The sequence below is a fragment of the Neolamprologus brichardi genome, chromosome 4 (genome assembly GCF_056152115.1).
Source record: "Neolamprologus brichardi isolate AB-2024 chromosome 4, ASM5615211v1, whole genome shotgun sequence".
In the NCBI taxonomy this organism is placed as follows: Eukaryota; Metazoa; Chordata; class Actinopteri; order Cichliformes; family Cichlidae; genus Neolamprologus; species Neolamprologus brichardi.
Genome location: NC_142107.1, coordinates 3,824,397 through 3,849,183, shown reverse-complemented (window position 1 = coordinate 3,849,183; position 24,787 = coordinate 3,824,397). Strand labels below are relative to the sequence as shown.

General features: G+C 41.2%; 1 protein-coding gene across 2 annotated transcripts; it reads right to left on the bottom strand.

Annotated features, from left to right (window-relative positions):
• Nucleotides 1–734: 734 nt before the first annotated feature.
• On the bottom strand, nt 735–21,795 carry slc29a4a (solute carrier family 29 member 4a). Of its 2 annotated transcripts, none has more exons than XM_035910812.2 (11): nt 21,592–21,795; nt 19,473–19,838; nt 16,050–16,181; nt 15,851–15,964; nt 13,208–13,336; nt 11,382–11,456; nt 11,004–11,272; nt 6,833–6,953; nt 6,460–6,647; nt 4,200–4,440; nt 735–3,327 (listed from the first exon to the last, which is right to left on the bottom strand). In XM_035910812.2, exons 2-11 carry the CDS (start codon nt 19,693–19,695, stop codon nt 3,182–3,184), a joined length of 1,638 nt encoding a protein of 545 aa, XP_035766705.2. In that variant the 5' UTR covers nt 19,696–19,838; nt 21,592–21,795; the 3' UTR covers nt 735–3,181. The 2 variants fall into 2 exon arrangements, with proteins under 2 accessions (XP_035766705.2, XP_087695769.1); XM_087839643.1 differs by having other exon boundaries at nt 11,013–11,272.
• Between the last annotated feature and the right edge of the window lie 2,992 nt (nt 21,796–24,787).

Below are 24,787 nucleotides of genomic sequence, written 5' to 3'. Positions count from 1 at the left end.
TCAATAAACACTGATGAACTATTATCAGCCACACATCTGCACAACATCCTTCACCATGTTTGACAGATGATGCAGTCCGCTTTAGATCCCGAGCAGTTTCATCAAGGTTATCTTGGTTTCATCAGTCAAAATTTTTTTTCCAGAACTGTGCAGGCTCCTTTAGATGCTTTCTTAAAGCTGTTTTTCCTAACCATGGAATTAATTCGGTCTATTTAGTCATCTTTTGTGGTCTTACTGCAGCAGGAATGATCACAAAGTTGCATTCGCTGGTGCAACTGAAATCATTATTAAGAGTTTAGGTGTGGTGTGTGATCGTACACCACATGGTCTCTAAGTATTCATTCTTCCTGAAGTTTAAATATGTACAAGTATGACGTCCTTTGAGGTTGTTTCTTCCACAGTGGGCGTCTTGAGGACCATATTTTGCAGTGGTGAGACAGAAAAGAGCGAAATCAACATTTAAAAAAAAGCCATCTCCACCCCATCATCAAAGCTCGTAAAAATGGGGAGTTGGTTAGTTAGATAGCTGCTAGTTTCTTGTTTACCCTTCTTGAAAACCCTACAGAAAAAGAATTTCCATAAAACACCAGACTGCTTTACTAATCCTCACAATGAATGTGCGAGTTCATCGTGAGGAATGGTTAAAAATGCATTCCTGGGAAAGTTGGATTTCCCCCCTCTCTCAAAATGTCTGCAGGAGAGAAAGAAAGAGAAGGAGAGAGACTTTTCATGTCCTTTAATGACACAATTGACCAAAAATAACTAAAAACACCTTCAAACCCAGCAGCTCGCTGAGAGGCCGCAGGAAGCAGGACATACATACAGTAATGAGGTTAGCTCCCAAATGGCATCCCACCGTTTCAAACAGTGCCAACATTCTCCATCCAAGCCATCGCTTACATAATGCAGTGCACATTTGCGGCTCTTTACACTGAGGTCTGTTATTTATTTCTTTTTTTAAAATATAATATATAAACTGTGAACTCGGCTGCTTCTCTTATCGCTGAAAAATTAATCAAGTCCAACAGGAAACATGAGGGAACGGAGACGCTGCTGCGCGTCAGCTGGAAAAAAGAAAGAGATAAATAAAGGAGGGGATCCAGGGGTCACTTCAACTAAATAAAGCTACAAAAGATATGAATCTGATTCTTTCTACAGGCTTTGCAGTAGTGAAAATAAATGCCTTTCATTGCCTTGAATGCATTTTATTCTACGTATTTACAACTTTACATTCACTTTTTTCTCCCTCCCCCAATCGCATCTGTCATAAACACAGACTGTTTGGCACTAATTTTTTTGTCCCCTTATATCCCACATCATCACATAGACATTTAATACAGACACCATTCAAAGGAGGTGCAAAGCATTTCAGATAAACCAACAAAGACTAGCGCGACAGGAGCGCAGTACCTCCGATACCTCTAGTAAATAAATACTTTTTTCAGCCATCAGGGGGCGCAAGAAGTGACCTGAAATCTCTCCTTTTACAGGATTTCTTTCTTTCTTTTTTTACCCTACAGCTGGTATTGTTTGTGTGTCATGATGACAATTGCGTGGTCCTGAAGACCCTCTGCTGTAGTAGGAAATACCACACCGACAGGTTCGATTACTTTGTGGACAGATTCTTTCAACACAGTTTCACAAACATGCAAGATGCAGTCACAAAATGTTACAAGTGTTTAGAGATTGAAAAAAAAAAGAAAGAAGGTGAGTTTAGAGAGGAGCGTGGTCCGCTCACGTGAAACCAAGCGGTCACCCCGAGGTTGAGAGTGTTGCCTGCTCCAAGGGACGAAGCAATCGGACTGATTGGTGAATTTTTGCTGATAATCATTGTTTAGTTTACTTTATAAATGGAGACAGATCGTCAACATGTTGCACTCAGTCTATAGTAGTCTGCATCGAAGAGTACAACTTGTCTGCAAAGTGTCTCGTTGTAGTAAGGGGTTTGGATCAAATGGTTGCAAACTAGTTATTCTCCTGTTAGAACGCAAGGTTGTTGAGCAATCCTGCAGCAACTATGTCACTATTGAAACAGAGGGAGTTCTCTTTCAAATCTGTGAGGTTCTGGATGGATTCCGAATTTGAAGTAGTTGTTGTGAATTTCAGTGTTTGTTGTTATCAAAAACAGACTGCCAACTTGACTCCATTTAGTCTTTTTGTTCCTTTACCGTCATCTCGATGCAACAAATTCACTTTGAAGACAACGACTGACTGCAAGTTGTTGCAAATCCGATTACGTTGTCAAAGCAACCATTTCAAAGGCAATGACATTAAAATTTAATTGCACACAGTTGCAATAATTGCCTCCACCATTAATTCCCCCAGTCTGGTTGCAGCATTAGATATCTAACACAGTGCTCTCAGGGTCGAAAAAATGTCTTTGGGTCTTAGGCAGAAAAGACACTGTTTGTTTAACCCTTGTGAGGTCTGAGTCGTTATTGGTAACAGCTCATAGCCCGAGCCCTAACCCAAGACGTAAGTTTTTTTCAGTTAGAATGATTATTTGTTTGAAAAATGACTTATTCTGATAGCACAGGGTTAGGGTCGTCCTCAATAAGGGCTGAGATCTCATAAGGTTAAACTGGTTTTAATAACAGGGCCTGAATAAAATGAGCATTTTCGGAACTCATCGTCTAAAAACGCTGATCATATTTTTATGTGAGTCTGAACACCATCTCGCTATGATGGGCGACAGCTCTGAGAATTCATAAAACATAACATCACATATAATGCAAGGTCTCCTCTAAAACCACAAGCCATTAGCTCCCCGCAACAAAATATCACTTGACTTTGCACTGTACAAATGTCAGATGATGTGTTCGCACATATGCAGACAGTAATTTCACTGTGTGATACTCTGAGGGTTAATGTCTGCCTGCTGGCAGACGCACAGCTCCACTTCTCTTCCTCCGGGGAAGTTCATCGGAGCAGATGCTTGAAGGTCAGTGGATTACCGGGAGATGAGCGAGTGGAGAAATCTGCACTTTTTTCACTTAATCCCTTTCAACACTAAAAGCCACTGCTTGTCTTTTCTTTTGTTATTGTTGAGTTATTTTGCAGCTGGAGTCTAGTACATCAGTTTATGCTGCTGAAAGGGCAAATGTCCTGTCCTTACGCAGCATGTGTGTACATGTAAATGTATACAGATGGATGAGTGAGTGCGTGTCAAACCTACGGACATTCAATACACGGTAGTGTTGGCAGGTGTGTGTATGTTGAGCGTGGAGGAGCGTATTCCTGTTGGTGGAGCAGTGAAGCTATAAGCTGCATACGCTACAGCGGAGCCAACCATCAGGCCTGTCATGTAGGAGACAGTCATAGTATTCCCTGGCGAGAGAGAGCAGAGAGTAACTGTAGTGCTGATCATACTGCCTAATCCGGGGGGAATGCTATTTTTAAATAAAGAATACTGCTCGGCGTGAACAAGTAAGCAAGAAACATGTTAGACAGTGAGTAACAAGTCTAAGAAAGTACATCTTTGCTATCCACTCTTTGATGTTCTTGCATGTTAGCATCAGCAGGGATAGCATGTGCCATTATAACCATCCTAATTTAGCATGCTAATTTAGCATGCTAACATTAATAGGAGCGCAAGACATCAAGCACAGGTCACTCAGAGGAAAATTATAATAAAACCTATAATTATAATCTAAATGTAACTTTAGTATTTCTTCACAAAATCCCAGCCTGAAAACAATGTGAGACTGCTAGCTAAAAAAACACTTGAAATATGCATTACTTTTGAGTGTTAAAGATAACATTTAAAAAGCATCTCACAGGTAATAATGTGTAATATTACAGCGCACATAACAGTGTTGAGTTTGTTTGATATCTCATATGTAATCCTTCTCTGAAGGCTTAAGCTAACATAAAATTACATCTAATATAGGCTATATTTGCCTGGTTGCTACTAGCTAAGCTAAGCTAGCTGTCAGGCCAAAAAGAAGTCATTCATTCTAAAGCAAGGCACCTTTATTAAGTTGATAAAATAATTAAGTTACAGTTACAGTGCTAAGGTCAGTGTTATTCTGCTAAGAAGAATATAATGATCTAATTTTCAACCATTTAATGGTATTCTTGTGACATACAACAACTTATATGGCTAAAATTAAGCTAAATGGGTCTAATCAACTGGCTTCAGTTCAATTATTGATGCTTTTTATTTAACAATAAATCAGACAAAAGAAGTCAAAAATCACCTGCAAGCTCCCGCTGTTCAGGTGGCACTTTGCCCGCAGCCTGGATCATCGGTACGGACCCAAAATATCCGTTGGTGACTCCCATGAGGAGAGAAAAGAGACAGGGCCAGGCAGGGTGGGATAGAGTGGGTTCATTGGCAGGATACACACACATGACAAACAGAGGGATGAAGACCACCCTCAGGCAAGAGAAGAAGAGCAGACGACCCCCAGACCAGTCATATGGCAGTGCTGCCAGGATCTGAGGGGACAGCAGGAGTGTTTCAGTCAGGCTGTGTATTACACTTTGGAAAAACAAGGAAAACTATTCAAATAATATATGAAATATACGAGCATTTGCAGTTTTGAACTTAAGACCGTTATGTTCAGTAATTCTCCATTGCTTGGAACAATTTCTAAGGAAAGCACTTGTCAGGGAAAATAATTAAGAACAATAACAGTATTAGTGCAAAACAAAGTGAACCGTGAGAGAAATGCAAAAGAAAAATCCTTTTTACACTTTTTCAGTGTCTTATTGTGACATTTTTCTTTCTCTCTCTCTTTTTTATACCTCTAAGCTACCTTAATTTTTCCTTTTCCTTTTTCAATTTAATTCCTCTTCTAATCTCTTTCCCTTTTCATTTGAAGAAAAAACTCAATTTGCCGCGAGGACAAAGCCAAAGCCTACATAACAACTTTCACTAAACCAAAGTTGGTGCCTTCAAAGTCAAAATTATGACCCAAGGAAACCAGATAAGTTTCAGAGTGTTCGGATGAAGCCTCCAAGCTATAGTAAGTGCAATTATCCCACAATACACCAGACGTTTTACCAGCCTTACGTTAAATTAATGGGTTGACGACTTTAATGGTTTCACGAGGTTAATTCTGCCTTTCTGTCTTTCTTGTTCCTTTAATGCCAAGATGCCTGTAAATGGAAATTTAAATCCCAAAATCTCAGTAAGTGTAGCGTGAGAAGGGCAATAGCATTTAATATTAATGTTAAACCAGTGAATTTTATACATTGGCAGTAGGTTAATACAGGCCCAGTTCCAAAAATGATGGGATTCACAACAGAACAAATCTAAAACTTAATTTAAAAAGAGCATCTTAGAGAGGAAGACTTTCAGCAATCTGCAAAAAAACTGCATTTTTGGAACAATTTCAGTAATATTCCTCATCATCTGTTATACATAGTAGATCAAACAATTCTGATAAATCTCTGTGTGCAAGGGACAAGGCTGAAAAACAGCTCAGACAGCACTGCATTAAAAATTATGGAAGCCTGTTTCTGCCACAAAAAAAAGTATCCATAACTTGAAATTTTGAGTTATTTTCTTGAAATTTCGACTTATTAACTCAACATTTTGAGTTAGCGCTGCCAATCAGTAATCTACATGAATGAAGTCATTTCCTTGTTACCTGGAAGCTGAATCCCTCAGCTACAAATGCTACAGCTAAGCTACCAGTATTACAGCCAGTCATGAACGCACAAATTGCTGATTATTTTCTTCACAAATGATGAAATCCTTGTGTTATTAGCTGAATCACGTGGCGTTACTATCAGCAAACGTAATCTAAAAAGCCCCAATTTGTTGCGATCCGGTTTTGAGTGCGTATTCCTCTTTGCCGTATCCTTCCAGGTTGCAAGAAAATGACGCCATTCACGTAGATTACTGATTGGCAGAGCTAAATCGAAATGTCGAGTTATTAACTCAAAATTCTGAGAAAAGTAAGTCGAAATTTCAAGTTAATAAGTCGAAGTTTTGAGCTATATCATATGGATACCCTTTTTTTGTGTGTGGTGAAAACAGGCTTCCATAAAAAACAGACATGACTCTGTCATAGAAATCACTGTGTGGGCTCAGGAGTGCCTCCAGAAATCACTGTGTGTGACCACACTGTGCTATCCACGTATGAAGATACAGCTCCATCGTGCAAAGAAGAAACCATATTTTAAGATGATCCATGTTCTTTGGATGGATAAAGAACATGGATCAGCCAAAGGCCAGGCTTTGGATTTCTGTTTTTCATTCACATTTTACACAGTGTCACAAAAGTTTTGGAACTGGGGTTGTTCTCTACAAAGTGCTCTCCAAAAACTTAAATCCCTGGAATCAAAGGTTAAAAGTCACCACCATGAAACATATGAAGGCATGATTGTACGTCCTTGGGCTGGAAGCAGAATAGCAGATTCTAATCTCTCCGATTTTATAGAAAGTATCATGTGTGAAGTGGTATTCATGTAAAAGTCACCACAATGTGAAGTTAATATATGGCTCACCTTGCCAACAAAGTCCGACATGTTGAAGGTGGCCATGATGAGGATGGGGAGCCATTCACCTAAGGTGGAGTTTCGTATCTCTGACTCCAGCCCGGGAAACAGACAGAGCGTGATGCTGTAGGTCACAGCTATCGACAGCATGTAGGCCCAGATCACACGGGACACCACGTAACGATGCAAGATCATGTCTGGTTTGAGAACACACACACAGGACCGTATTAAAAATTCAAATGATTCACTCGAGCAGTCATTTCATTGAGATCGCTCCTCTACCTAAACAAAATCACCAGGGGATGCATTTAAATTTCAGATCCATCTGTTGGAGTCAGAGGGTAATTGAGAAGTGATTAGACAAGATTTTGAAAGAGACTACCTCGGAGCCCGGGCCAGCTCCTTCTCATCTTGGCTTTTGGGGCATCAAATCGAACATAGGTACCGCCCGCAATGTCCTCGACGCCTTCCTCCACAGAAGACGCTCCTGTACCACCGTTTCCCTGAAGAGAGACAGACGAGATGTTTACTGTAATCTTCTAAACTGAACAGACACACGAGACTTTATGTTAATGCTTTCAAATCTTAATTGTAACATATCTCTCTCTATATATATACATAGATATATATATATGAATGAAATGAAAAGAATGTAAAATAGTCAGATATCTCAGATCATTCAGACATTTATTTGTCTTTACACGTAGTGGGTGTGCAACAGAAAACATGAACATTTAATATCAATGTGCTGAACGACCCTAGCTTCGGGAACTCATTTGTGTTGGATCCAATGACATATTTAAAAATAATTAGAAGGCTAATCCTTCAACACTGTGGGAATGATGTCCTAAGGGCGAATTTTCTAGAACATACTTGTAAAAACTACAAGATTAGGAGTGTTATTAAAGATCACTACATTACAACCCCAATGTGAAAAAATCAACACGAAATAGACCCGATAATGATAATGAGTGAAGATGTGGTAAAAAATAAGAGTCACAAAGCAAGAACATTATGTCGCGGGCCCTAAAGCGACAAACTTGTTAGTTTGCAGACTGTGAAAACAACAATCAGAAAGCACTTCTCATGAGATCAGAGCTCCAGCTACTCATATAATTACTTACAGTTTGGGTGGTATCCAAAAAAAACTGATTAGAGTGAGAGAGGAAGAAAAAGATTGCTTTCTCTCTAAGTGATCATTTTAGATCTTAGCCGCTGCTTTAAACTTATATTCACGATCGTTTCAGGATTTTTAGAGGTGAGTGAAAACGGTCTTGTAAGTTAATGGGCTACATTTCCCTGTTTCACACTCTCATCTCTGTGTGATGACAGAAACAGAAAAACATATGTAAATGAGAACAGCGTTTTGGGGATATTTGCTGTCCCACAGAATAAATATATTACATAAGAGTACAGAGAGTAGGCGAGCAGCAGAGAGGTGGTGATGTTAGCTGCATTAGCTGCAAGATGCAAACTTTGTTTTGGAGGTTTTGGAGTTTTTTATTTTGGAGGTGATATGGTTTTGGAGTTAAAGTAAGCAAACGGTGACTCTAGAAAATAACAAAAACCCAGCTGGTTATTAAATTAGGAATGCAGATCCATTCTGCAGGTGTGGGCAGTACTTATCATCTTTTGAAGTCACAGCCTCCCTCATATACTCATCCTTATCTTTAAGGTTTAAAAAAAGGGTCCTTTGTCCTCAAAAACACTCAAACATGTGATTCGGTCCCCTTTTAATTCACTATGCTAGAAAATACTGAACTGTATTCATTTTTAAACATAGTTCTGAGTGGGAAAATTAAGACTTCGTTGCTCATTTCTGAAAACCTTTTTAAAGCATTTGAAGGTTCTTTAAGGAAACACTAGAGGTAGCCATCACACAATAAATAAACACATTCACTTTTACTGCTTTGACCTTTACATGTTTTTGTTTTTTTCATTAGCAATGGCTTCTGGGATACATGACATTCCCTTTTTATGACAGTGACTATTAGAGAGGATGGCTGTGACCGGCTGAAGGTTGACGTAATGATGTCCACCACCACACACACACACATGGGCACATCGTTTTATGCTTAGGTCTTTCCACACTAATTCACTGAGCCAGGTGACACACACACACACACACACACACACACACACACACAGATCCGTTAGTTGATTAGAGGGGCTGCCGGGCCAGAAGGCACTCCTATTCTTGATTATCGCATAATAGGAAGAGCTGCATTCATTTCCCATGGCAACCAGAACAAAGAACTGCCAGAATCAACCCCACACACACACACACACACGCACACACACACGCACACACACACGCACACACACAGACACAGAGCTGTAAAACACCCGGGGACGTCCATCACACACTTGTATGTAATGGCGCACATACAAATATGAACACGCACACATTAAGCAATGACAGCCTCAGGTGCAGTTTCTTCCTTTGAAGGCTCTGAGTGCACACACACACACACACACAGACACACACACACACTGAGCAGGATGAGCAGTACTAGCTTCATGTCTTCAGGCTACAAAATGCTGCTTAAAGCACAGCTACAAAGTGGGTTTCAATTCAAAGTCGTTTTCTTTCCCTCTTTTCCTCTCGTTGTCATGGCCGGTGTCCTGCTCTCTTTCCCTTCTCTTCCTTTAATTTGTTTCGTCTTATGTTTTCTCTACAACTCTTCCCCACTCTCTGCACTGCCTCTCTCACTTGTCTCGCATTAGTAGCTTCCCGTAAACTTTTTTTCTCTCTCTCAGCATCGTGACTCTCTTTCTCTCTGGGTTCACAGGAGGCGTCGTCAACTCTCCGTCTTTCTCCTGCACCACTCCCTATATACCTCAGCCCTAAAGAACAACTTCCAATATCTTTTGCTCTTTCTCTCCTTTAGCATCTTTCTGACCAGCAGCCAAGAAACAGCTCATAGCTACTAAGTGATTGCATTTTTAAGCACAACCAGCCCTCAATACTTGTGTGCGTGCTCGCTCTGGATGACATTACAGTTTAGAGGCCTGCCATTTCCTCCCTGTCTGAGTCCAGAAACTATTTGTCATTACAATATTTATAAATGATTTAATGAATAAAACATGTAGCGGAAGCTTTAATGAGGGAGCCTGTTGGTCTGTGTCGAGTCAGTATCCTAATCTAACTTGAAAAGCAACGTGAGAAAAATATCAAAGACGCTGAAGATACAACGCTGACAGCAAAATATCAAGTCCAAGCACTTTGGCATATTTATGACTTTTGGTACCAAATGCACTACAGGAGATATGCATAGCTTTCTTGTCATTTCTTTAAGTATTCTTCAAGCTCTTCTTTGGATGTTTGCTGCCTTTTATTCTGTTCTCTGTCAAGATGATCCCACACTGCTTCAATAATGCTGAAGTCTGGGCTCTGGAGAGGTCCATCCATGACCGATGTTCCTTTTTGTGTCCTTCTAGCCAGCTATGCTTTTACTGCATTGGCAGTGTGTTTGGGATCATGCTGAAGAATGAAGCCAATCAGATGCTTTTCAGTTGTTACTGCACAGCGAATTAAAATCTGATGGTACTTTTCTGCATTCATAATTCCATCAGTTTTAAAAACACCAACAGCACTGACTGAAATGCAGCTCCAAACCATGACAGAGCCTCCACCGTGTTTTACAGATGGCTGTAGACACTGTTGTACCTCTCCTGACCTTTTCCAAACATACTGATGAACAGTTAAACCAGAAATGTCAAAACTGGATTCATCACTCCATCAGACATGTTCCCGCCTATTTTCAGTACAGTTCTCATGCAATTTGGCATAACTCAGTCTTTTTTCTTTCCCTTCATTAAGAACGGCTTCTTGAGAGCCATCCTTCCACCATCTTTAGTGAACAGTAGATGGATCGACTGAAGGGCCAGATACATCTCTCTGATTGTGTGTCAGGTCTTTGCTGGATTTCTTTTTCTTATTTCTTAAGACCATGACTTTCAAATACTCTTCATCTGCTATAGATACTTGTTTAGTTCTTTTGTTTGCTACTTACAATTTCATTCATTTTTTAAGAATATGCTGCACAGCATGCTGAGACATAAGTTTTCTACTGATAGTGCTTTGGGAACGTTAGTGTCAAACATTTTCTGCCTGTTAAACTCTGTTATCTTTGACACTTTTCATAGATTTAGCTCAAGAAATGGGAAGAAATTTTGTGTCTTTGTCACAGCTGTTAACGGTACACTTAAGACAACACTGATCCATCTGCTAAGTTAGCTTATTAATGATTGAAGGATTCATAGGTTAGTGTTAATGGCATAATAAACAAAAATCACTCCTTTTAAATTATCAGCTACAAGGACTGTAATATAAAAGAGTGAAAACCAGCCAATATCTAAAGGCAATAGTTCAAGAGCACTTTAAACACTTTAAAGAAAGCCTGGATCCTTGGAATATATAGTATATATGTTAAGATGTTTGTTTTGTGCCAGAGTAATTGAGCCTGCTGCTGGGATGGCTAACAATACTTAGTATTTGCAGTGAACAGACATAAAACACATGTGAGTCAATAAGCTGTCCATAAACTTACAAATCTTACTTCCTCTGCAGTGACATCGTGGTGAACCCTGTACCCGGTCCCGTTGTCTCTTGGATCGTGACATTTGCCCGGACCTTTACCCTGGGCGTGGCTGGTGTAATACCGGACAAATCGTGAGCGGCGGACCAGCAGGTGAAGCAGGAAGCACAGCATTTCCATGCTGATGGAGACGAGGAAGAAGATCAGCGTGTTCTTCTTGTCGTCTTTGATCAGCAGCTTGGTGAAGATGCGGGACAGCGAGATGATCACCCCGGCCGTACCTGAGGAGGGTACGTAAATGATGAAGGAGATGAAGAAGGTGAGGAGGATGACAAAGCCTGGCAGCGAGAGCTAACGTAAACGTGTGTGCTAATCGTTGAGTGTACTTACTCTCTCCAGTCATTACCCCCTGTGTGTACCTCTTGGGCAGCATCCCCATGTAACCATAGAAACTGGACTGCTGCACTGAAGAGGGAGGAGGGAGGCAGTTATCAGTGTAAATAGAGGCCCAACAGTCAACATTGTAACAACACGATTTATTTAGAGGGGAACTTAATGAACCACCACACACCACTTGAGAGAAGCTGCTCTGACCCTCAGACCTCCACTAATTAAACTGATATTACAGCAGGCAGAAACTCTGAGTTCTCACTGACAAACACACAGAGGAAAACGGCTCTGTGTAGTCAGCAGCAGCTGAGGACCAAAACCTCTATTGGGTTTGTGTTTATCCCAACAGGGGGAGCTCTGACACATATTTAGTTATAATTTATTATCCTTTTAATAAAAGTAATTGTCCTTATAGCTCTATATTGTTTTCCACAAACTCATGAGGGAATTGTCTGGCTATTAAGGAGCTAAATGTTCCACTTTTTCTGCCTTCTTTTACAGGCTGAATCGGTGGTGTACAGGCTTTAGCAGAGTGCTGTTGTCTGCTAGCTGCCTGCAGACAAAACAGTACATTGTCTGTAAGCTTTTTGCTACGAGCCACACTTTTCACATAGTCATATACAACCAGCAGCTCCAGAACTAAACCCAATGCAGGTCCTCTGATCTCCACTTTAGGCACAATTGAGACAATTTCAGAGTCCCTGAAATCAACCTCATTAAGGTGATTGTGTTGTTAGCGCCTTTTGGAGGGTTTTTTTTATGTAATTATGAGGCAGACCTCCAAATAAGTTTGTGCAACAGTTATGGCGATTCAAATTCTAGTATTTAAAGGTCTGTTACCTAAAGCTATTATTACACATGTGTCTGTGTTGCATCGGTGTATTTTAAAAATGTAGCTTGCTAACCAAGCTAAATTGTGCCATCTGATATCTGAGCTGTGCACCTCAGCACAGCTCAGATATCCATATATGGTTAAGTGACCATATATGGTCACTTATATGGTTAAAAAAAACTCACATGAGAGCCATTATTTACATACAGCCTGTACAGTAAAACTAGCTAACATCTCTATAGCCTGGGACAGAAAAAGAGAGTATTTGCTAATTTCTCCCTTCATTAAAAAAATCTGCAGCTGTGAATTTTTAAACATTTTTCAAAGATGTTAAGCCGTAAAGCTTATAAGCATTGTTACTGCGTTGATTTATATGGGAGACAAGGCACAGGTGGCTGTAATAGCGGCTAATGATTGCTAGGCTTTTGAAAGGCTAGCAAACATTTCTCAAAGGCTGCTAGTTTCAGTTAAGTCCGAAATTACATGCAGCCTGTTTGTGGCAATTGTGTGTGATAAACTGATAAACTGGCATGTAGATGCCATCTACATACATAGAAATTCATATTAACTGCTTACAGTCATTGCACAGCCAGAACCCGATGGATATGAAACTGAAATTCTGAAATTTCTCCACAAAAAGTGACATAATTGCTGCGTCTCTGTAATTTAACTGCAAAATGCAAGAAGTGCTTGACCACCTCGATTTTATATAGACTACAACCAGAATGCAACCAGGTGCCAGATAGCTGAGCCGAGTTCCCTACTGCAAAGAGCCACATACAGACAAGTTGCGCTAATTGGTGCAGATGGACTCTGCTGATTGTAACATGTTGGCAATCTGTCTTTCTAGCCTTTCATCCAATTATAGTTCATCTAGTTCCAAAAAGTCAATGCTGCAAGGATGTAGTCAAGAGTGGCTCTTCTGCCTTTTAAGTGTAGTCTACTGTCATTCAGTTCGTTTAACCATTATTAGGGTAAAAGAACATCAAAGTACCTGTACATCCAAAGGCCACCACTCCCACTGATACCAGGTTGATGACATAAGCCTGCTTGGTGGTGAACTTTTCCAGCCAAACGTCGAACACGCTGACAAAGATCAGGGGCCCCAAAGCTAAGATGTAACCTGCAGAGAGAGTGACAGGCTGAGTCAGTGATCCAGGTAATGTTGTGACTGCAGGACTGAACACATATTTGATAAGAGTGAGGAAACTATATGTGAGGCAGTTCATTAACTCTTTAACCCGGGGATACGCTCTCAAGCTGACAACAAACTTCAAAAGACCTTTAACCAAAAATACAAGCACAGCTATTTTAAGCAGCAGAGGCTATTGCGGTGAAACCCTGTTCTGAAATTTATCATGTATGTGCAGTGATCTCAAACTTCCCGGGAACATGCATATTTAAAGAACGTTTTATCATGATTTTTTTAAGGGTGAGCTTGAAGGGCTTTAATATTTCTAGGTTCATCTCCAATATCACAGTTTGAGAATCATTCCTGCAAAGATTAATATTTTTGGCCACATCTCTCCAGTATCTCCAGCTAAGACTTTAACAAACATGATTTTAAATCAGCCTGTATGTGCTCGCCTGTTACCGAACAGCTTATTCAAAGAGCATGTCAAATCACCTTTAAAGATGTTTTTGAAATATGAAAACAATCTGAGGAAGATGCAGATGAATTCTGAAACCGCTGCTTGTCAATTCACAGTTTTCGGCAAAAGCCAAAAATGGATCTCCTGTGGTGTTTATGAATAAAGACCACAGGAGATCCGTGGAAAAATGGATTTTTCTTTATCTTTAGAACATTTTCCCATTTTTGCACACTCTGATAAGCTTTAAGCTTCCTGCTGTTTTTTGACAGTTGTTACTACTGCTGGAAGTAGTGCACCGTTTTACGTGTCCACACGTGAAGGACAGCTTGTAAGGTTAGGCTTAAGAATTAAAAATAGAAAGTTTTTGGCTTTATGCTTCATGTGTGTGGGAGTAAAATATGATTGTTGACTCATTAAAATGAAATATAAATCTTGGCATATCTTGACCGGCACTTCACTTTCAGCATGCTGTAAGGCAGAAATTATACACCAAAGCCATTAAGACAACATGAAGAAGCTTAACGAGGATTACAAAATGATCAAAGACCATAATAAGAGTTATGTTCCATTACCAACCACAAGCCAAGTCTTGTGTCATTCTTGTGCAAATTCTCCACAAGGTCAGACCATGCAACACTCAGAGAAACTTCATCTTGGACTCTACAGGCCTCAGCCAGCACGTCAAATGTTAATGTTCATCACAGTACAGTGTACAGCTCTTTCAAAAGGTTTGAAGTGAAAGCCTCGTCTCTCTAAAAGAAACATGACAGCACAGATTTGCAAAGATAGAACTGGAAAAAAAGACTTCTGGAACAATGGTCTTCTCAGTCCAAAGGACAGAGTGAAGATGTTTGGCTATAAAACACAGAACCCTATTTGTCAAAAACCAAACACAGCACATCAGCGCAAACAGCTCATACCAACTTCCAAGCACGGTGGGGGATGTCGGATAATTTGGGCTTGTTCTGCAGCCACAGGACCAGAGTGCCCTGCAGCCACTGAGTTGACCATGAAATCCTCAGCTCGTTCTCACTCCGGAGGCATAACATCCTGACGATTTGTTACGTCCGGCAGCGTTCCTGAGGAACGTGGAAGGCGACCTTCGGCGTTCTTAAGGTAGCGCCAGGTTATGGGTGAAATACAGTAGAATGACGATCCCGTGGTAAAACATGTTCCAGCCATGTATTCCAGCCTTAACCATAACCTTATTCCTAACCTTAACCAGCACTTTAATGACGTAAAATAGTGTTTTCCAAAGCGATTTGAGGAAATTGAACGAATATGTGTGGATTGATTCCAAATGGTTCTCATATTTCCCAATTTTTCCGATCTTGTCATTTAGGAACGTGTTGGGTGCCCGGAAGCGTAACATGTTGACGATTTGTCACCTAGCATAAAATATTGAGCCTCGGGAGTGAGAACGTGTTTAAATTCTCCAGAGTATTCTAGAGTATGTGAGGCCATCTGTCTGACAGCTCGGCCCAGGCTGGTCTTTCAACAGGACCATGATTGCAAGCACATCAGCAAATCTACAACAGAATGGCTGAAAAAGAAAAAAATCAAAGTGTTGCAATAACCCAGGCTCAAGCTGACTGAAATGCTGTGCATAAACAAATGCCCACAAGGTGCACTGACATTTTGGCAATACGATAATGTGAGAGACTGAAGTCATACAGAAAACAGCTTCTTCAATTATTGCTATCAAATGTGGTTCTCCAAGCTGCTGAATCATAGGGTGCACACACTCTACTGTTCATTTTGCCTTAGTGTTTGTAAAATAAAGTGGCATGGTGTAAAAATATATCTGAGGTTATATTTAAATAGTCTGAAGGCCAAGATGATTTTTTTATACCCTGATCTGTGAAAGAATTGAAAAGGAATGTGCTTTCTTTTTCATGACTGTAGTTCTCAGTGAAGCTCCCCTGTGGGTAGATCTCTTCGGGACTGTGTGCTCCCAAAGTATTTAATAAGTAACAGGGTAAGTTTTAATGGAACAGTTTTTAATTTTCCACTCGGTCTGTGCTCTTGGTGCCTCTCTGACTTACCCACAGTGATCCTGGTGTGCATGCTGAGTCGCTCCACCAGCACATTGTTGAGGATGACGGCCAGCAAAGCCACTAAGATGTACGTCAGACTCATGTCAAACACTATCGATGTCCCTGAAACACAAGGGAGAGATGTGACAGCGTAGCCTCGAGCCGTAACCGCAAACGTGACTTTGTGCACACTCATCCATATTTATACCTTTAAACTTCTGATGCAGGTAATCCACATCTGTGATGAAGCTGTTGTAGGGAAGCAGGAAACCCACTCCAGCCAGTAGCATTGCAAAGTAGATGCCATGGTAACGGTCGTCAGGGATCGGTTCCTCAAAGTCTGAGCAGCAAAATGGGAGTCATAGGTTAGAGAATTAAAGCAGCATGAAATCAGACGGCGGGATATGATTAACATCTGAATTAGGACTGAAGCCAGAACACTCTGTCTTCAGAGAAGCTAATCAGGAGGAAGAAAGGTGCAGCGGCAGCAGGAACGCCTCTGTTCCACTTGATGGAGCAGCTGATGGTGGAACAGACTGTTGCGCTTGTGTTAGTGAAAGATTAATCACGGGGATCTCAGATCATGGTCTAGCTGTCGAAATAGCTTCAGTTAAAACTCGTACATTTCTGTTTTGCAGCCGGATCGGTTACATGGAGAAAGTGTGATGTGCAGGTTTTTTATATAACTGTTCTTAATCCTTTCCTAATCCTGTAAGCCTAATATTAATGGCCCCAAATCATTCATCATGAGAATTTAGGCTTTACTGCAGACTGAGTGGGAAAACGTCCTTCTCGCTGACTCATGTCACTACTTTATTACTATAGAAACAAAATTTTTTTTTACTGATGCATCTGATGATACAAATGGATTTTCACCTTTTTAAAATTAATTTGGCTGCTGAAAATAAAAATCAATGTACACCTTCATAAAACCTGTTGTCCTCTGCTCAGAAACACAGTTGTTGTGCAGCTGCAGAACTGAAATGACATTTCTGCTGCTTTGCCACATCTCTATCTTTTATTTTCTCCTAGGAGAAGGCAGACTCTGTGGAGATTGCATCCCCTGTCTGTTTTGTTGCAGACTGAAATATGAAGACTGACAGCTTCAGAGAAGAAAGGGAAGCAGGAAAAAAGAGCAAAATATAAGTAAGAAACACATGAAGAGAGCAGCGAAAAAGGCTTCTGCCTGCAAGGCCGTCATTGTGCGTCACTGGTCACTTATGACCTGATTAACATGGCCTTTGTGTAACCAGGCAACACAGCAGTTTTTTGTTATCAAGACCGCCCTCTGTGTCTAACATGCACTGCCCATACAAATCTTCAAGACGCTTATTAAATCCATTCTGACTTATTATTTACAAAAGTTTAAGGGCACTTTGATGGACTGGCAACCTGTCCAGGGTGCACCTCAACACCTGCCCAAACACAGCTGGGGAAACCAATCGGTTTTCTACATTTGGAAGAACTTATCCAGAGGTTAAGTGGGCTGGAATAATCTAGCAGCATGGCCATGTTTAACCTTTGATTTAAAAAATCTGATGTCACTTTCAATATTGTTCATTTTTTAAATAAAGTTTGCATATTAGTTATCTGTTGCGGTAGCTGTTGGTATAGAAGCTTAGCTGCAGCACTGAAGTTTGATGGTCTCATTGTTAAAAATGGTAAAAAGGGGAGGGGGAAGAGACTTAAAGCTTAATATAACTAAAATTTTTATTTCAGATTTTTTAAAACTTTTTTTTTCCAGTTAGCTGCTGTTGTAAAGTGTATTTGACAATAAATCGAAATGACAATACAGCGCTGTGAAAAAGTCTTGAGCCACTTCTCAATTCTGCTTCTAAAGAGCCAGACTTTCTGAAGAACTTTAATAGTTTTGTCTCTCTCTCTTTTATTCTTTTTCTTTCAGAGGAACATTCAAATATAAAAAAGCACCTAACTTAAGGGATGAACCACTGTAGTGTAATCCACGTAACCGACAAAGAAGAAGAACAGCAAAGAATCAACTTTAAATTGTATCTTCAGCCACTTTGTTGCAAAAACCTTTGTTAAAAATCCTTTAGTATAATCTATAAAAAATCCCACAGACAACAGAGTTTGACAGGAATAACTTAGTATTTTTGTACCATTGAGGTGATTCCCAAAAAGGTGTTAACTGAAAACGGCTCATTAGTATGTAGAGATGAGGTCAGTAGAGAAGTACAACAGTGGGTGTGTACAGCCATCTGTAAAACATGGTGGAGGCTCTGTCATGGTTTGGGGCTGAATTTCAGCCGATGTTGTTGGAGATCTTGTCAAAATTATGAACACAGGAAAGTATCATCACAGTTTGATACACCGAGCAATACCATCGGGCAACAGTTTCATTTTTCAGCTTGACAATGATCCCAAACACACTGCCAATGCAGTAAAAGCATATATAAAAACACACAGTGGAACAGTATTAGTCATGGATTGGCCTCCCCAGAACCCGGACCTCAACATTATTGAAACCGTGTGGGATCATCTTGACAGAGAACAGAACAAAAGGCAGCAACATCCAAAGAAGAGCTTTGAATGTCCTTCAAGAAGCCTGGAGAACCATTCCTGAAGATTACTTAAAGAAATGACAAGAAAGCTGCCTAAGAGAGATCAGACTGTGCTGAAGAATAAAGGTGGTCGTACCAAATCTTAACTTTCAAGCTGATTAGAATTATACAAACTCTGTTTTGTATTATATACTGTATTTACATGTATGTTTGCATATGTTTCAATAAATCTCTGCACCCATTTTCCTAATTAAATATAAAGAAATTAACACTTCCGAACAGTGTTGTGTTTTGTTGTTGTTGTTGTTAAACAAACAACAATAAAAAACACTGCAGTTTAAACCAGAACAAAGTTGATTTGGATGGATGCAGTGAAGGTGAGTTATCCACACTCACTGACAGCTCGGGTTCGCAGTCATGCAGTTTGAGTTTCTCCACCTCTCTCTTGTCAAATCCCACATAATGTTGTGGCGTATGTGCTTGTTTCAGGTCAAATCAATACAGGTGAGCAGATCACAGCCCGTCCACACAGATACAATTTCAGCATGTCTTAAAAGATAAGACAGTTTGGGTAGTTAATCTGCGGTATCAGTAGCAGTGATATAAAAGATCTTGGGGTTCTTCGATCTATACAACTGTGCAAACTCTGAAAACTTCCAGTTGAAAAATGCAAATGTCCTATAACCACCGTTTTCACTGCTTCTTACAATCTCAAATATCTTTTAAAAACATCCAGAGCAGAGCTTTACTGCCCTCTGAATACATATCTAACAGTTAATCAGTAAATATGTAAACAGCACATGTAAATGCTATTCTGTCTAAATTCTTTATATATAGAATATAATGTGAAAGTGTGGTAAACAATGAAGAAGGTGCATTTTAAATTTCCTGGTGGAAAATCATTGGCAAACACTTTTCTCTCTGTCCACGTATCTAAACACTTTGTTCCTGGTGTTTAGGAGTAAAAGGATATTAATGTGCTTTTTTTCACTTTGACAAATTGCTGTTTGTTGGTACACCTACCCCTTTCCTTCCATGTTCCTCGCCTCTCTCTTTATAAATAGTAGATTACACACACACATGCACAGATAGAACAAAAACTCCCTCACCGGGTTCGGACAAAGCCAGCACTCCTCGCTCCGGTGCGTCTTTACTGATCTCCTCCTCCTCCAGCTGGTATGAATCGAAGCTGTAGCTCTGCACAATGCCGCTCTCTCTTCCCTCTCTCCAGCCCTCCCTCCAAACAGATCTTCCTCCATCCCTCCACACGTCCCTCTCCTCGGGCGTCTGGGCCGGCGTGGGCCTGCGGCGCTCCGCGCCCACCGAACCCATTCCTGCACTTGACGTACGCTCGCGAAGAAACACGCACTGTGGTTGATTAGACAAGCTGTGCGCTCTTGTGAGCGTGCATGTTAGACGCAATCACAGAGGCACGCCCTGGAAGAGATGCAGGAGGCCTTCCGATGATGGAGGATCTGCAGGGCATGAAAGAACAGGAAACAGAATTAAATATAAGAGAAGACAGAAGAAGACTAGAAAAAACGCAAGCTGTGCTTTCCGGAAAATAACAAAACTCAAGGTTAGACACAGCAAAAAAAAAAAAAAAGTGGCCCCCCTGTTTGTGTATGTGTGTCGGTGTGAGAAGCATATTAACAGAGAGAAACAGAATGACAAAGGATGCATGACTGAGTGACAGACAAGGTGAGCATAAATGCATCTCTGCATTCAGTAAAGAGGCGCCGAGAGAGCTGCTGCTGTGCAGTGTAGAAGAGAGGAAGAGGTCCAAGTGGAAATCAATAAGCTGACTAACAGAAATATCCGTCATCTACAATTCAAGTCATTATACTAGTTTGCATTTTTGCAGCTTTACAATTCAACAGAGAAGCCCACTGTATTCTTTCACCTGTTGAATCGTTTTGTCTACAAAGATCAGAAAACAGAGCACGATGCTCATCACAGTTGCAGCATGCAATACCAAAAACACCTCAACACTCGCTTGGAATCGCTTGTTGTCACCACTACCCTGATTTTTATTTGTAGCCAACTGTCCAAATCTAGTCAGTTTGCAGGCTTATAAATGAGATAAGCACTGACCTTTGCTACCGAGCAATTAATGAGAAACTTGATTTGCAGTCAGAACACACGCCAATAAATTCTCTGCACTATGACTGAAAGTGTAGGAACCCCTGCTCACTTTTAAATGTAAGTTAGTCCCTTCTGTCATCAGAGCAGCTGAGCTGCGGTTCAATACGTGTTTGCATTTACTTCAGTCAACATTGTTACAAGCTGGATCAATATTAATGGCCGCTGATGTTGTTCCATATGCAAACTGGCGTAGAAAGAGAGCACAAAAGCGCTTCTATTCTGCGCACCTGCGGCAGGATTGTGCAAACACCGGGGGACATGCAAAGAAGAGGCAACAATTCAACCCTGCGGCCTCGCTGCCAGTCTCCCTGCTCACCTCTGGAGCCCTGCAAGTGCTATTTCACTCCAGGCCAACAGCACGAAGCTCCCGAGTGCGGAACAAGCCTTCTTTATTTCTTTTTATGTTCTATTTTAATCCTCTGCTGTCTGGAAACTGGTAGGATCAGATGATGTAAGAAGGTTATCATCTGTGTAACATCACGGGCCCCGGTGGCCCCTCAGAGGAACAGGTGATTAAATACAATGCAGTGACAGCTCTGTTTATGAAGTAAAGCCGGGCTGCTGTTCTAGATCAGATATGATCCCAGTTTACGCTCTGTACAGATTCCACGTCCAGACTTCGGGCGGCGCTCTCAGCCCTTCTCCTTTTAAATTAAAAGGCTCCAGCCAGCTGCTGTAATTGAATTGCAGTCTGATGTGCTGCAGTTTCTATTGTTGACTTAAATGAGCAACAAAATGTATAAAAGAAAGAAAAGAAAAAGGATTAAATAAAACTAACATCTCGTTTTACGCCTTCTGAAGAGCGTACGCCTGCAGAAATGGCAAATGAACAAATTAACTCACAATCATTTGCTTTTGATAGAAAAACGCGTGATTTTCATAAAATCTAATGAAAAAATAAACATGAGCAGGACGTTAGAGCGGAGGGCGAAACAGAGATAATAATGCCAGTTCCTCTTTTAGAAATCCAGCCCAGTCAGTCCAGCACGGCTAACGTGTCGCTCTCACGTCGCTCATTCGGCTCTCCTCTTTATGAACGACAAACAAAAACACACCAACAACAGGTTATTAACGGCCCGTTACCTCCCGAGTCTCCCCTCTCGCTCCTCTCCCCCTCTCTCTCGCCTTCCTACAGCAGCAGCGAAGTCCTTCCTGCAGGATCCTCGAGGTGGTCTCCGCCGACCGGACTCGCTCCTTTCCTCAGCGCCGTCTCCATCAGACAGAGGGGAAAAGCTCCGGGTTTCCTCCTCCGTGGGGTCCTAAAAACGCACCATCCAGCGGCAGAGGCAGAGGGAAGCGCGGATGGATGGATGAGGAAAGCGAAGGAGGGAGGAGGAGGGGGCGGGGGGCGGGGGGGCACCCGCCTGTGGCTGTTCATCTTTTGCAATCAGCCTTTTGAAAGGCACCGATAGAGCAGAGAATTCATCCCAGTGCGTCTCCAACAACTTTCCAGTTTAATCACCTGCTTTAAAGATTTGAAAGTGCTGCTTTGTTTTTTAATGATTTATAAGTCATGGTGTAAGTCATCAAACTACAACTAAAAATTATATTTCAGTGGAAGAAAGGGGAGAAAATGCAGACATTATGCACTTACTTCACACACCACAGTCCTCTGTGCATCACAGATCCATATATAAATGTGTTTAACAGTCCCTCCACCCCCACTTGTTTTCAACATTTACTGGCCTGATGTGATAACCTGCATACACATGTGTCGCCAGAGCACGTGGATGAGACACACGGTGGTAGGAAATGGGGATAAATCGTGCACACCTACACACCAAACAAAACAATGCTGGCAGTGGGGCCTCCAAGTGATTGACAAGTTTATCAGTTCAGTTCAATATGCTAATGCTTTATTACTGGCAAGCTCTCCGTCATGCTGCACACCCCCACTGCTGCCATAAAGGAGCCAAGCCAGGCGGGAATTAACTAAATGGGATAGCAGCCTTGTTAGGTGTGGGCCTGCTGTCAGTGTCACAGCAACAGCCTCAGGAGCTGCTGCTGCTGTTATTGTTTCTGCTGCTGTTGCAGTGCATGATGTGAGGCCCTTGGTTTGAATCCCACTCTGAAGCTTGCTAGTTTAAGCGTTGATTTCACTCGTGCAGAGTTCAGCTCACTCATCTCCAAGCTTAAAATCACCGGTCACAGAAAAGCTCCAATGCTGTAAAGCATCAAACAAAAAGTTGATCTAATTCGAATGCTGAATTTGTCCTTTGGTGAATTTTAGTAATCGCCACGTTTGCACATAGCTGCTTGCTGATCTCTTAAAGATTATGTGCAGAGAGCAAACCTTTGATAGTCTGGATTTCTATTTCTGATTTCCTCCTGGCACACGCTGTGCATGGCAGACTAATTCAGAGAAGACACGCAAATTAAAAAGACGCAGGGCGAGAACACAAGTAGAAATATTTTTTTTTAAAGTGAAGCAGTGGGAGCTGTGCTGAAGCATGTTTTACAGAAAAGAAAATCACAGCTGCATAGCAAGTACTTTTTGATGCTGCTGATTTCGTATGTCTGTCTTTTTCATAATGGCATCACACAGACCTTTACTCTATACCTGAAATGAGTCCAAATTACAGCCCTGTGCTACATCATCAGTGCAAAGAGCGCATTCGCTGACTCACAGCACAGCAAGGTGTATTTTTTGGTTTTTTTAAACCGATTTCTGAGAAATGAACAATTTGAAGTCATGAAAAAGACAAGTGCACCCATCATTGTGTGTCTCCACACCAGTGTTACTCTGCATATACAAAAGAAAAGCATTAAAATACCCCAAAGAAGACGCACTTGTCATTAAATTTCAAGCTTCGGTGTTCTCCTCTGTACATTTAATTCTTTTCAAAGCAAAGCTGCACAGTGCTAGAAAAACTGCACACACTTTATACACAGACCTGTGTGCTGACAGGGGATTATGAGCAAAACGAATCACACTGTGGGTGTAATTTTGGAGCCATAATTACAGTATGTACGCTTTACACAGCAGAACATATATCTGACAGATGTAAAGGACTGGCCCTGGGACTTATTGGTTTTCTTGCAGAGTTAGATTAAAAGATCAATACCTCTGTCACAGCTGTGCCTAAAAATGCAAAGCTCACTAACAACACATTTCCCTTGTATGTTTAAACCATTCAAAGAAGAAAAACAAATTGAATAAACAGAGCTGGCTGCTCCAATTTAGCACTCTTTCCCCTCACTGACAGCTTTTTTCTCATTGGCTGCCCCTCCTAAAAAAATAGCTGGTGCTACAGATTGATAGGGCAGTTGTGTTTACAGCCAGAGCCGCCTGTCCTGTTTGATGTCATAAAGAGCCAGGAGCAGAGAAGAAGTTTGAAACGGAAAAGGCAGTACAGTCTGTACCATTTGTAACAGTATGTACTGTATCTGACACAAAAGTAAGGGAAAAGACAACAGGTTCACTTTAAGAGGGGCTCTTAGGAGGCTTTTATCCCCTGTGGACCCATCCAGGCAACTCTTTTCTTAACTTCATGCCAAACTAATTATAAAAAATGTTGGGTTTCCCTGATTGCATCGTTTACTGCTTGGAGAATTTGAAAAGCTGAACTTTTATCTCTGAATTCCTTTCAGTTCTTATGTTGCTACTCAGAGAAAGGAAAGAAAGTCGGTGGTTACAGCTACAGGGGAAGACAAGACACGCAAAAAGATCTTGTGGCCGAGGAGCAGGCATTCTGACGGTGGTCCAGAAACGCTTCCTTAAGATGAATTTAATCTGTGTGAAACACCCTGGATCTGGTGCCTGCTTTATCTCTTTAGCTGGCTGTTTTGTTTGTGCACCTGTCTTCCTCTCCCTCCACCCGTCTGCCTGTCTGCCTGGGTTATAACTGAGTCTCCAGCCTGCCCGTCTCACCGGCTCTCTCGTTTTGGCTGCGCGCCTGCCTCCCTCTGCTCAGCTCGTAGGAAGGCTCACATCTCTGGATTTATGCTGCATGTTGAATAGTAATGGCTCGCCGTGTTGTTTTAGCCCACAGCAATATGTCCACAAAAAAAAAAGACTTCCTGTAGATTTGTTGGCATCCACGTCTCACTTATGTTGTGGAAGACCTAAATGTGTTTGCACGGTCACATTATGACTTCCCTCTTCTTGATGTAAATCTTTAAATTTGAAAGCAAATACCTTTTTTTGTTAAAAGAAAGTTGTGGTGGGGGTTCAGGTGAGACTAGATCTCCAGGAAGTAAATGTCAGTGTAATATCCTCCGAAATCATGGATGCAACACTTTGTGAGTGAGTGTGTGTGCCCCGTAAATATTTTTCTCA